Source organism: Chanodichthys erythropterus, chromosome 23 (genome assembly GCF_024489055.1).
Source record: "Chanodichthys erythropterus isolate Z2021 chromosome 23, ASM2448905v1, whole genome shotgun sequence".
Lineage (NCBI taxonomy): Eukaryota > Metazoa > Chordata > Actinopteri > Cypriniformes > Xenocyprididae > Chanodichthys > Chanodichthys erythropterus.
In genome coordinates, this window is record NC_090243.1 from 8,209,278 (window position 1) to 8,221,030 (window position 11,753).

Sequence of the window (11,753 nt, forward strand, 5' to 3'; positions counted from 1 at the left end):
TGAAACTTCACAGACACATTCAGGGGACACCTTAGACTTATATTACATCTTTTAAAAAAAGTTCTAGGGCACCTTTAAAGGTAGGGTAACCCATTGCAGAGAGGACAACAATAGCAAGTTAACTTTGAAAGCATAAGATCCCACCCTCCCTTTAAAGCGTTCTCCAAAGCCACGCCTCCTACAAAACACAACAATGCACAGCAGATTCTGCAATATGAGAGATGGTGCTAAATTTCCTCATGTCTTGAAGCACATAACATTGCAATAATAATGAACGTAAACAACTTACAGAGCTCTTACTTGTACACCTGACTGCTGCAGATACATTTCAGCATTGATAGTGTTGATAGAAATGCACAAATCCGAGTCTGAGGACGTGAACAGCTCTGGTTAGAACGTCACGGGTCGCCATCTCTTAATTACGGTTATGACATGGCGTGAACGCAGCATAAGCTAGTTGTTTTGGTTCACGAGGAACTGTAAAAGATGGCTGCTGTTTGTTTTTGGCACTCGGTGACTGTCTACAACTATGCATAGCCTTGAAATGCGCTGATGACCTGATATCTGTGCGAGCAGGGTGCATGGAGGTATGGAAAAACATATGTTGACAGGCAGGACATCCTATCATTGCATTCAGACCGACTGGACGAACATTTTTTGGTCCTGAGACTTCATCAGAAGATGTACATGTTTTAATATTTAGACCACTTTTATTATCGATTGCCATCAGGAAGTGAAGAGCATTTCAACTAGTATAACAAAAAGTTTATAAAACAAATCGCCTATTCTACCTTTAATATAAAATGTTGCCTTGGCAACTACATTAAATAAGTTTTTAGTTGAAGTACTAAAATGACTATAAAACTACAGATGCATTAATAAATACTATAAATAATATATAAATAGCACTAAAATAATACTGGAATGAACACATAAGGTAGTACCTTTTATAGTGCCAGTTTTTAGCAAAAATAGGATCAAACATCATCACTTCATTAATATTCATGAGCAAAACTGATAAGTATTATATTGTGCAACCTTCACCTACCTATTCCCACCTCAGTCTTAGGTCTCCAGCTTCTTACTAACATCCCTCCCTCCGTTTAATGCGTAAGAGGGAGGGCGAGGATGTGGAAACGTGACTCGAGTCCATCTCCTCACATCCTGTTACTACAGGATATAGACATAGCGGCTAGGCCCTCAGGTCAGCTTCTGGAAGGGCCCCACTGGCTACTTTCACAGCTTCAGCGAGAGCACGGTCGCCTATGCATTGTTCCCTACGCGAGAGGTGCAAGATTAAAGATATATTGCCAAGTGCAAAATCCTCTCAGGAAAAAAACACTCTACCAGTGTGTGACAGTCCAACTTTGAAAAGGGTGGAGAGAACTCGTATTTATAGCATGATTACCTTTTGTATATCTATGCACAGGGTCAGCAGGACATAAACAAAGCAAACAGAAATGAAATGTAGTGCTTTTTTGAGCAAGGAGGGAGGATAGGGATGTCATATCACTAGCATATCCTAAAACAGTTTCCATCCTGCATGTGAGGAGCCAAAGGCAGCGCAAGGGGAACTGGTCAACTTGTTCCTTTCCGTTTCCCCTTCTCATCTGAAATTCCTCCTGAAACGCTTAAGTCCTTTTTAAACCCTCTTGAGACAGTCATTACCATATTTGAACTCATCATATGTCTCCAGAGATGCAGTAGTGTATCTAATCATTTCATAAATGCACAGCAAGCCATCTTTTTAATCACTAAAGGTAAAGCTAGGTCTGTGCCAGCAGCTGTGGAAGACATCAGTCTGCGTGAGGTGGTCTCGGCGTCATCTTCTTGGCTGCGTGCATTGCCAACAAGTAAAGGAAGCTGTGGGCGCCGCTCACTCTGAGCATCGGCTTAAAGTATCCATGTCACGCTGAGCCAAAAAGACTTCTGTACATCCCCTCCACATGCCCGCACAAACACACTTACATCCGAACTGGCACAAACAGATTGCTTGCCCTTATAACCTGGAGTGATTGTGAGATAAGGACAAGGATAGGACTTATTTGTGAATGAGAATGAGAGGATCCACTCCATGTATGGTAGTGGAAGACATAGACAAAAGTAAGGATGGCACGAATACCTGAGTATAGCAGTACTTGACACCAATGATCGATTCACCGATTCATCACATTTGGTTCATCATCGCTCAAAGTGACTTTTTAGTCCAGTGCAGCAAAAGGACTAAACACTCCGAGAAAGCAACCGCACACTACATGCTTTTACTGTAGCAAAAACAGAAAAACGGAGGAGAATGGGACATAACTCAAGGTCCTAAAATAACCGTTTTGACGGTGTTAAAATGTGAGTAATGAACACCAGTCAAGTCAGAGGCTATGAAAATAGCAGTGCGTAATTACGTAATCTTAATGAAGTGGGGAAAAAAAGCGATGTTTCTTTGAGTTTGTTACACATTGTGATGAAACTTGATGCTAAATAAGGCTTAGAGTTCACAGTTTTATATTATTTGTAACAGGAACATGTACCCCTGTCCTCATCTCTATCTGTCGAACACTTGAGTAGATAAAAGTACTAAAATGCCGATCCCTAGACAATATGCCAATTCTGACAACTTCTGCTACTTTTCTAAATAAATGAGTTTTTGTTCTAAACAGTGCTGAGTTTATATTTCTCTGGACAGCCCACCCACTGTCAAATCTTATTGGTCAATAATCCTGCCTTGAACATCAAATATCTTCTGATTTTGTGTTCAGTGTTGACAGACAAATGAAAAGCCTGTGTTTATGAGATGACTGAAGGTAAAGAAGATTGACACCGTGTCCTAACCAGAACAAAAACCCCCAAATGAAGTGACAAATCATGAAAGCTATTTTCCAAATAAATAAGTTTGTTCTAAACAGCAATGGGTTTCTAGCTCTCTGGTTGGCCCTGCCCACTGTCAAATCTCATTGGTCAATAATCCTGCATATTAAACATCAACTATCTTTTGATTTGCTGAAACTGTTTCACATGTTATGTTGAGTGCTGACAGAAAGATTATGGGCCCTATCATACATCTGGCGCAAAGGTTTTTTTTGCTAGTTTCTTCCCAATGCAGTTATCATTTTCACATCCTGTGCCACGCTGTTTAAATAGCAAATGCATTTGCACCCATTTGTGCGCCCATGGGCGTGATGGTCTGAAAACGAGGTGTGTTCAGGTGCATTGTTGGCGCATTGCTATTTTGAGGGAACTGAAATTGACTGAGCCATTGACCAACTGAAACCTGGTCTAAAGTCAATGGCGCAATATTTTTTTTGTTATTTAAAGAGCATGTTAGTAATATGCGCCTATAGGCGGGTGCACACTATACAAACATGCCAAATATTACAAATAAAAGGATTACAAATGTAAAAGATTATTATTGTGTGCATAAAGATAAAAATACTTTGGTGGAATCCGGCTCGTCCTGTAGATGATCTGCTCGAGCGCAAGGTTAAATCTGTTTCCTCGTTAGAGAAGCATTCATTGCGAATTCCGCCATTTAAAAAGGGAATCCGCCATGGCGTGAGCGCAGCTGGCTTATAAAGGGAATGGGAGATGAGACTGTGATTGGTTTATTGCATGTTATGCCCAAAACACACCCATTACTCATTAAGCGAATTTATGTTAAACTAGCAAAAGTGGATTTGGACACGCCATAAGTGCACTTGCGCCATGCGCTTTAGACCATGTGCTTAGATCGTTAAAATAGGGTCCTACTTGTTGCTGGGAAGAGGGAAGGCTGATGTCTCTTATGAAATGATATGTTGAGATACTCACTTTGACCAACGTGACTTTGGCATCTGGGTGTGTGACTCTGCAGGGGAAGACCAACGGCTCTCCCTCCTTCATGTACACCACATCAGGGATCTCCGACTGCATCTTCACAAACGGCCGCTGGCTATCTGAAACATCAATGCTGAGGTCAGGCACAAACAGACACCACATACAAACAGTAGATGCTGACAACAATCTAGTGTCAGCAACAAATACAGGGAGATTGCTCGCTTGTTATCAAACACTCTCTCTCTTTCTCTTGTTTTCTTGGTTGCACTTTCGCCTCAGTTGCAATATTCTTGTGGCAATGAAAGGCTTTGGGTGTTGCTCGCCCCATTGTTTGGTGCTCTGCTGTTATTAAAGGAACAGAAAAAAATCTCTGAACATTTTAACAAAAGTACCCCAAGGACTGCTGGATGCTTCCTTGTCGTGCTTTGATTCAATATAAAGGACGAAGGGTGAGGTTAAATGAACATGGCCGCAAGAGCGATTGATGGTCCTCAGGGGCCTTGTTGGCTAACCGGGGGCCGCACCTAGTGACCTGGGGCACCCCTTAGCCTTCCTTAATGCCTGACCAGGGAGGATCCGAGCCTCTTCTGCCCCGGAATGCCCTCAAGGTGCCCACTCCCATGCACAGACACGCATCCTAACAAACATACACAAGAAGAACATCACATCCTCTATCCTCGTCTCCAAGTGTCCCTCCCCCACAGAGCAGCACAGGATACGGACAGCCGGGCTGAGGGAGATAGATAAGGCCGGGTACCCTGGGAAAGGCTGCCCAAGACCTGAGCCTTTCAACAGCTGGGGCTATTTCTGTCCCCTCGAGGTAGCACATAAATGAAAGTTATAGTTTAAATATAGTCAATAGTGAGGGAGGACAGCCTACTGTTTGAGGCAAAACAAAAAATGCCAGTGCGAAACCATGCCAAACACTCACTTAGTCGGATATGTTGCTTCGAGAGAAAATGGTGTTTAGGTATTATTTGCTTCCTGAGACTTCCTGTTTGGCTTTAAGCAACAGAAATGGTCAGTGAGATGGTCAAGCTATTGAACGCTGGCTGGAGAGAGAGGGTTTAAGGCTTTGAGCGTTCACCTGAAGCATCTTACCTGTTATGTAGACATACACCGAGGCCTGTTTGCGCTGTTTTTGGCGGTACCGGCAGCGGTAAGAGCCAGTGTGTTGGGCTAAAGCAGGGCTGAGCGTCAGGCGGCTACAGTACTGGTTATTTTTTCTCCCGCATTGAGTCTCCTCTATCTGTGTGCCGTGGTATACTTTCGGAACATCCGATGGCAAAACCCACTGGAGCTCCCACCGTCCCCTGAAACATCAAATTTGGGTTATAGCAGGAACTTTATTCCTAACTGATCAAGAACATCATGTCACCATTTCTGTGATCAACCAATAATGGGGTCTAAAAGTCTGAGACCACTAGCAAAATACTTCTATTATACATTTTGCATTTAAAAGCATTTAAGCATTACTTTTAAGCACAGAATGTAAGGTAAATAATCAGTCAACATGAATTTATGGTTTGGTATTTAGTCTTAGCAAAAGATCTACCTTCTGTTTTAATGACAGCATCACGCGAAAAGCAAGTTTGTGTAAAAACTGATGATCATGTTCTCCAACACGATATGAGACTCTTGTGCATAAGAACTTCAGAAATTTTGTGCAAAGGGGTCTGTTTTTTAAGGTTTAAATCAAATTATGAATCTTCACACTGTAAACCCTAACGCTCAAAATAATTGGTTTGAGTAGGACAAACTTAAAATTAGTTTAGTTAAATTAACTGTTATGAGTATGTAGAACTTTCTTTTAATTTTGAGTTCACTAAAGTGACGCATTTTAAGTAAACTGAACTGATTCATTGTTTTGAGTTGTATGAACTCATTTAAGTTTAACTAAATCTGGGCTGGGATCTCAGAAAGCTTTGCCCATGGCACTCGAAAGGTAGAGTAAATGCAAAAATTAGGTGTTATATAATGTTTTTTTGTGCAAGATTAATGTTAAGTGCAAGATTCAGTCATTAATGTTTTGTTGCGCTACACTCTAAAAAATGCTGGGTTATTTCAACCCAAATTTGGGTCAGATATGGACAAACCCAACCGTTGGGTTAAAAAAATGCATTTAAGAATTTAACCCAATGGTTGGGTTTATCCATTTTTGACCCAAACTTGGGTTGAAACAACCCAGCATTTTTTAGAGTGTAGTTTAGAAGAGTTTGTTAATGTGGGTTTTTGGAGAGTTAACATCATGGTGACAAGTGGTGCATAAGACTTGGTTTTGAGAGCAGGTAAGTTACGTTTTTAAGTTGCTGTACTCATTCAGTAAGTGCTATACCATGCTATTGTTAGAAAATTATCAAGTTGGTATTTTCTGAATTTTCTTATTAGCGTTTACAGTGAAGTAAATAACTCATTTAATTTGCAAGAACTCAAAATAAAAAGGTTCATTAAAATGTTAATTGCTATCAAAATGTATGAATCAGCTAACCCGGTACTTCAAGTTAGGAGCAATTAACATGCATGAGTACTACAAACTCAAAACTTGATAGTTCTGCTTACTTAAAATTGGGAACATCATAACTTAAAAAAAAAATGATGTATCTGATTACCTACAATTTTTGGAGTTAGCCCAACTTCACAGCAGTGTGCTCTTAGGCTTTTGGACCCCACTGTAACTAGTTCATTCCCAACTTTTATGCTTTCATTTTATAATGTCTCACTCTAAAATGTTTATTTAGTATTTCTACAATCCTCTTGACCAAAATCAGTATCACCTCTGTTAATCATAAAGCTATATGTTACTCATTCAAAACTTCATGATCCACTCTTAACCACGTCCTCCTCCTTTAACCGTGAGATTGTATGACACATCACTCACCTGCAGTTTAGCTGAAGTGTCTGATTTCTTTCTATAATAAGCTGCTTCTCAGTAACATCCAACACTGGAGAACTGAACCTCCCTTTTGTGTCTGTGTCTTTCAGATAGAAAACACAAAGGCATGTTAGAGGCTGCTGAATAAGACGTTGTGTGAGATTTTAAAGAATGACATTAACCACATTCAGGTGATAAAAGTGATAGTCCATGAAGGACTTACACAACATACAGTATGCATGCCATTTATCAGCTTTACAGCTACATAGAAACAGAGCCACAATTTCTGCTTATAGAGCTACATTTTAGGTGATTCTAAGCACAGCACTACTTAGTCAAAGGTGTTATTGAGGGGCAATTTTTGAGTATTGTTCAGATGTTTTTAAGGATCTTTACAAGGCAAAGGTTATACATCAAATATAAAAGTGCTGGAATAAATCACATCAGAAAACATCACATTAGTGCAAATTTTAACTAATATATATATATATATATATATATATATATATATATATATATATATATATATATATATATATATATATATATATATAAACTATTAATGCATTCAGTTCTATTTTCTTTTTACTGTAAATAAATAAATATAAAGTTAATAGGCCTATCAGTTGTAGACATAATATCATCAATATTTTACTTCTTCATATTGTGACATCCAATTCTATATCTTTTAACCTACATAATAATTAATAAATTGTATTAAGGTTTTAAAAATACATTTTACACCTTTGCATATTTGGATATTAATACATGTACATAAATACATAGGCCTATAACATGCATTCAATTTTATTTATCTGATTAACAAGGCATTGAAGGTCAGGACCCAATGAACGTAAAGACTGAACTGTGTACTGAATAATTTTACAGACCTATTTAAAATGATTTACCAAATCCACATGATGCTGACATTAATAGCCTATTTAATAAGCAAAAACACGTTTTGTAATCACAAATACACTAAATCAAAAATAGTGTTTGCATACTGCATTTTATTTTTTTAGTAGTTTAGAAAAGAAAAAGAAAAAAACACTTAATAGTGGGTTAAGGTGGCACATAATTCAATATGATTCTAAACACCTCGTCTCTATGCAGACGTGCCCTTTACAATACGGACCGCTCTCACCATTGTTTATTGCTATTAAAAACGTATACCATCATTTCCTTTCCATCATTCACACGCTATGCGCAGGCCATTCGTCGTCTATAGGCTACATTAAAAATGGTATTGTAGTTAGACCAATGAAAAAAGGAAGTAGGTGTCAAGTACTTTTTCCCACAGCGAATCCCGCATGGGATTCAAACAGGCTCGTTATCAGCCGGTCCACACGCTGAGGTTCCGTTTCAGAAACCCTCAACAAGAGCGTCGCGCGCTAATGACAGGACGAAAACTTGCCAATTTCAACAAACCTTACACGTCATGTTTGAATAAACGAACCGGAGTGAATAGGTTAGAGTTTAAGGAGCGGAGCAAGTAAAGGACAGCCACGACAGGGCTAAACACGAACCTGGGCTAAATGTAAATTTGGCTGAAGTCAACGTAGACAATAAACACTGCATGGATGTTTCATGCACCTGAAAGTGACTTTAATTATGGTTGGAAAATCATAGGAAACGAATTTATCAATTATAGCGTTTTTATTTCTTCATTCTTTTATTTGAGAGGCTACTTATCACAAACAGAAAAAAATATATAACGAAATCTATAAAGAAGGCTTTGTAAAATTGTTCGTAAAACTGGTCACATTGGGAACTATTAAATAATTAAAAATGTGCAATCTATGTCATTTACGTGCTAGTCTAGCCCAAATGGTTAATGAATCAAACCGGGTTTTAGAGGAAAAACGTTTGACATTTCTTTAGTTCTTTAGAAACAATCTATGCACTATATAGTGCACATATATAGGCTATCCAATTCAATGCAAGGGAAATGGTTATTGATAATGTGTTGCAAATTAGACCCTTTAATTTTAACAAGAAAACGAATTATAGGCCTACCCCATATATAAAAATATATATATATATATTATTACAATTATTACGTGCATTAATGCATTAAATACATTTTAATAGCCGTTTAGGTTTGTTAATTTTATTAGTGCACTTGTTTTATTGGTGCATTTTAGGAATCTTTCTAATTTCGATATTCTATTTTATTTCGCCAAAATACATTTCTAACTGTATGGTTTTGAGCGCGCAGAAAGGACATGCCTAAAACACATGTTTAGCCATTAATCAAGTTCAGTTTTCCATCCTGTGATGTGAGTGGTGAGTTGTTGACCAATAAAGCACTAATAATCACGCACTGCGGACAGTACATCGCTTCACCCCCTGCTTCCTCCCCATGGGTCTGTTTTAGCTATAACACCCTGATTAGCGCTGGTTCCTGCCTCACAGTGGTCATGACCCCGAAGTCATTTATATTAGAACTTCCATTTCACAAAGTCATCAGGCTCAGGAAATAACGCCCTCTCTGATTCAACCGGGGCCAAACATTGAAGACGGACGCTAAGTCGAAGCAGAGAGGTCTCTACTATCAAAACAACTTGTCCTGTTATGGCAGGCCGTTTAGGCATTAATCGGTATTTTTATATTAGTACTTATTATTTTGTTATTAGTAGTAACTATACTTTTTTGTACATTATTGTATCTCTCTTGTATATAATGGTATATATTCATCTATACATTATTTTGTCTATTTTTACATGCATTTTTATTCACTTAGCCTATCTTTTATTATCTGTGGCTTCTTGCTTTTCTTTCTTCACACTGGAAGCTTCTGAGAGAAACTTCTTATGTATAAGCATACTTGGCAACAAAGCTCATTCTGATTCTAATTCCATAATCACTGTCTTTTCAATTTAGCTAGTTCATTCGATATTACCAAATCATTAGATAGCCTACTACTTCACAAACAAGACAGTGGCAATTAACTGTTTCATTTTTCTTGAAACAATCTATAGGCTAATATATATATATATATATATATATATATATATATATATATATATATATATATATATATATATATATATATATATATATTGGTCAATGGGTGAGTTTCAAATATCAACTATTCAATTCAGACTAGAAGGTTGGACAGTACAGTGATTAATTGTATAGATAGTCGGATTAACTACTAGTCGGCTAATAAAAAATGTCGCTACTAATGACAAAAATAGATGCTAGTTAGTTTCTAAAGTTATAAATTTTAAATTGGCTTGCCATAGTCTTGGAAAAGTACAAATAGTATCATATTCGATTTAGCAGGTTATATTCTTGCGTTTAGCGCGATATTTTTCTCTTTTGCCGTACGTAATTACCAGTTAGGCAAGAATAAAACATTATTAATAATAATAAGAATAAAAACAACTCGAACAAGTTAGTACATGTCTTCTCTCAAGGTATCATGAAACTGAAATGATGCGCTGGTACTGAGGAATGCCACACACTCACATCCACGCGCATTCCCAAACGGTTCTTCATCCTTTCGTTTTGGTACAATATGAAACAACGTGCGTATTTGAACAACGTGAAAAATAAATGTATGACTTAGATGTTTAATATGAAAACCTTACCTTTAGTTAGAACACGCCCTGACAGTCCAAAGATCATCACAAATAATATATCGAACATTCTCTTGGTCTTGCTTGAGGTCCTTTGCTGGGAGATGAACACCTATGAAGGAAACACTGCAGCTCCAATACTCCAGAGAATCAATTCACCTTACAACACCAAACTCCGCTTTCACATGGACTACAAGCGACTTCTGTATTGTCCGGAGTATGAACTCTTGAAGCAGTAGCACCACGCATGAATTCCAGTTAAACTCTTGCCCATTATGACCGCGGGCTGGGATTTATTCATTTCCCACTGCCACCGGAGCTTCCGTGACGCTCATCGACACACCCATCCCGCGCAACTGACGTGACTTACAGGAGCCCGGTGTTCTGCACTGCTCCAGTGTGTCCCCTCTACTGCATCAATCATAGCGTGATTGCTGTAAATTCTTAAGTTATCCTACCTTTGTATTCCTTAAAAGAGGAGAGTAAATCCATGAGGGGAACAACTGAGCTTTCTTTCAGTGAGACTAGGAGTGAGAAAAAGAGATGCCAGTGGGAATTTTGCTTATGTAGCTTGAATATTAACAATGTAAAATATAGGAAGTAAATAAATTAATTGAAAAGTCAGTAATTAGTAGAAAAGAATGTATTATTCAGATATCATCCATTCATTGATCTCATATATTTCTTTGAAATATCAACTTTGTCTCAGACGTTTCTCCTAAAGAATTTTAGCAGAAACGTCTGAGACAGAAAGAATCAATGAATGTGTATATACCTCAGTTTTAATTTGGTTTTAGAGGAATTTGATGAGAAATATTTGAGATTTGCATTGAAATCTCAATTAACAGTTTGAGACATCGTCAAGATCTCTTGAAAATCTAGAGGACAAGTGAGATTACTTTGGTCTTCTCTCAGAAGAAAAACATTTAATCTTGTGGTCTAGGAGAAACAATTGAGATTTTTTTTTAAAGGGTTAGTTCACCCAAAAATGAAAATTCTGTCATTAATTACTCACCCTCATGTTGTTCCACACCTGTAAGACCTTCGTTCATCTTCGGAACACAAATTAAGATATTTTTGATAAAATCAGAAGGCACAGTGAGTGTAAAGTTAATTTACACTTTCAAACGCCATATATTTAAAACAGTAAATGTGACTACAGTAGTTCAATCTTAATGTTATGAAGCGACGAAAATACTTTTTGTGCGGCAAAAAACAAAATAATGACTTTTCAAAAACATCTAGTGATGGGCGATTTCAAAACACTGCTTCATGAAGCTTTACGAATCTTTTGTTTCGAATCAATGGCTCGGAGCGTGTATCAAACTGCCAAAGTCACATGAACCATTGAAATTTCAAAATACTTATGATGTAACGAAGCTCCGAACCACTGATTCGAAACAGAAGATTCGTAAAGCTTCATAGGCAGTGTTTTGAAATCGCCCATCACTAGATACTGTTGAAAATTTTGTTTTTTGCCGCACAAAAAG

At 37.8% G+C, this 11,753-nt stretch overlaps 1 protein-coding gene across 3 annotated transcripts in view; it reads right to left on the reverse strand.

Moving 5' to 3' along the window:
• Nucleotides 1-10,568, reverse strand: part of flt1 (fms related receptor tyrosine kinase 1) — a 36,973-nt gene extending 26,405 nt beyond the window's left edge. The window contains exons 1-4 of one of the 3 annotated variants that reach the window (XM_067378611.1): nt 10,276-10,568; nt 6,686-6,782; nt 4,909-5,120; nt 3,802-3,926 (exon numbers count right to left, since the gene is read on the reverse strand). In XM_067378611.1, coding sequence (XP_067234712.1) covers nt 3,802-3,926; nt 4,909-5,120; nt 6,686-6,782; nt 10,276-10,333 — 492 coding nt within the window. In that variant the 5' untranslated portion in view covers nt 10,334-10,568. The remainder of the gene's footprint in view (nt 1-3,801; nt 3,927-4,908; nt 5,121-6,685; nt 6,783-10,275) is intronic. The other 2 variants (XM_067378612.1, XM_067378613.1) reach the window with 2 other exon arrangements.
• Between the last annotated feature and the right edge of the window lie 1,185 nt (nt 10,569-11,753).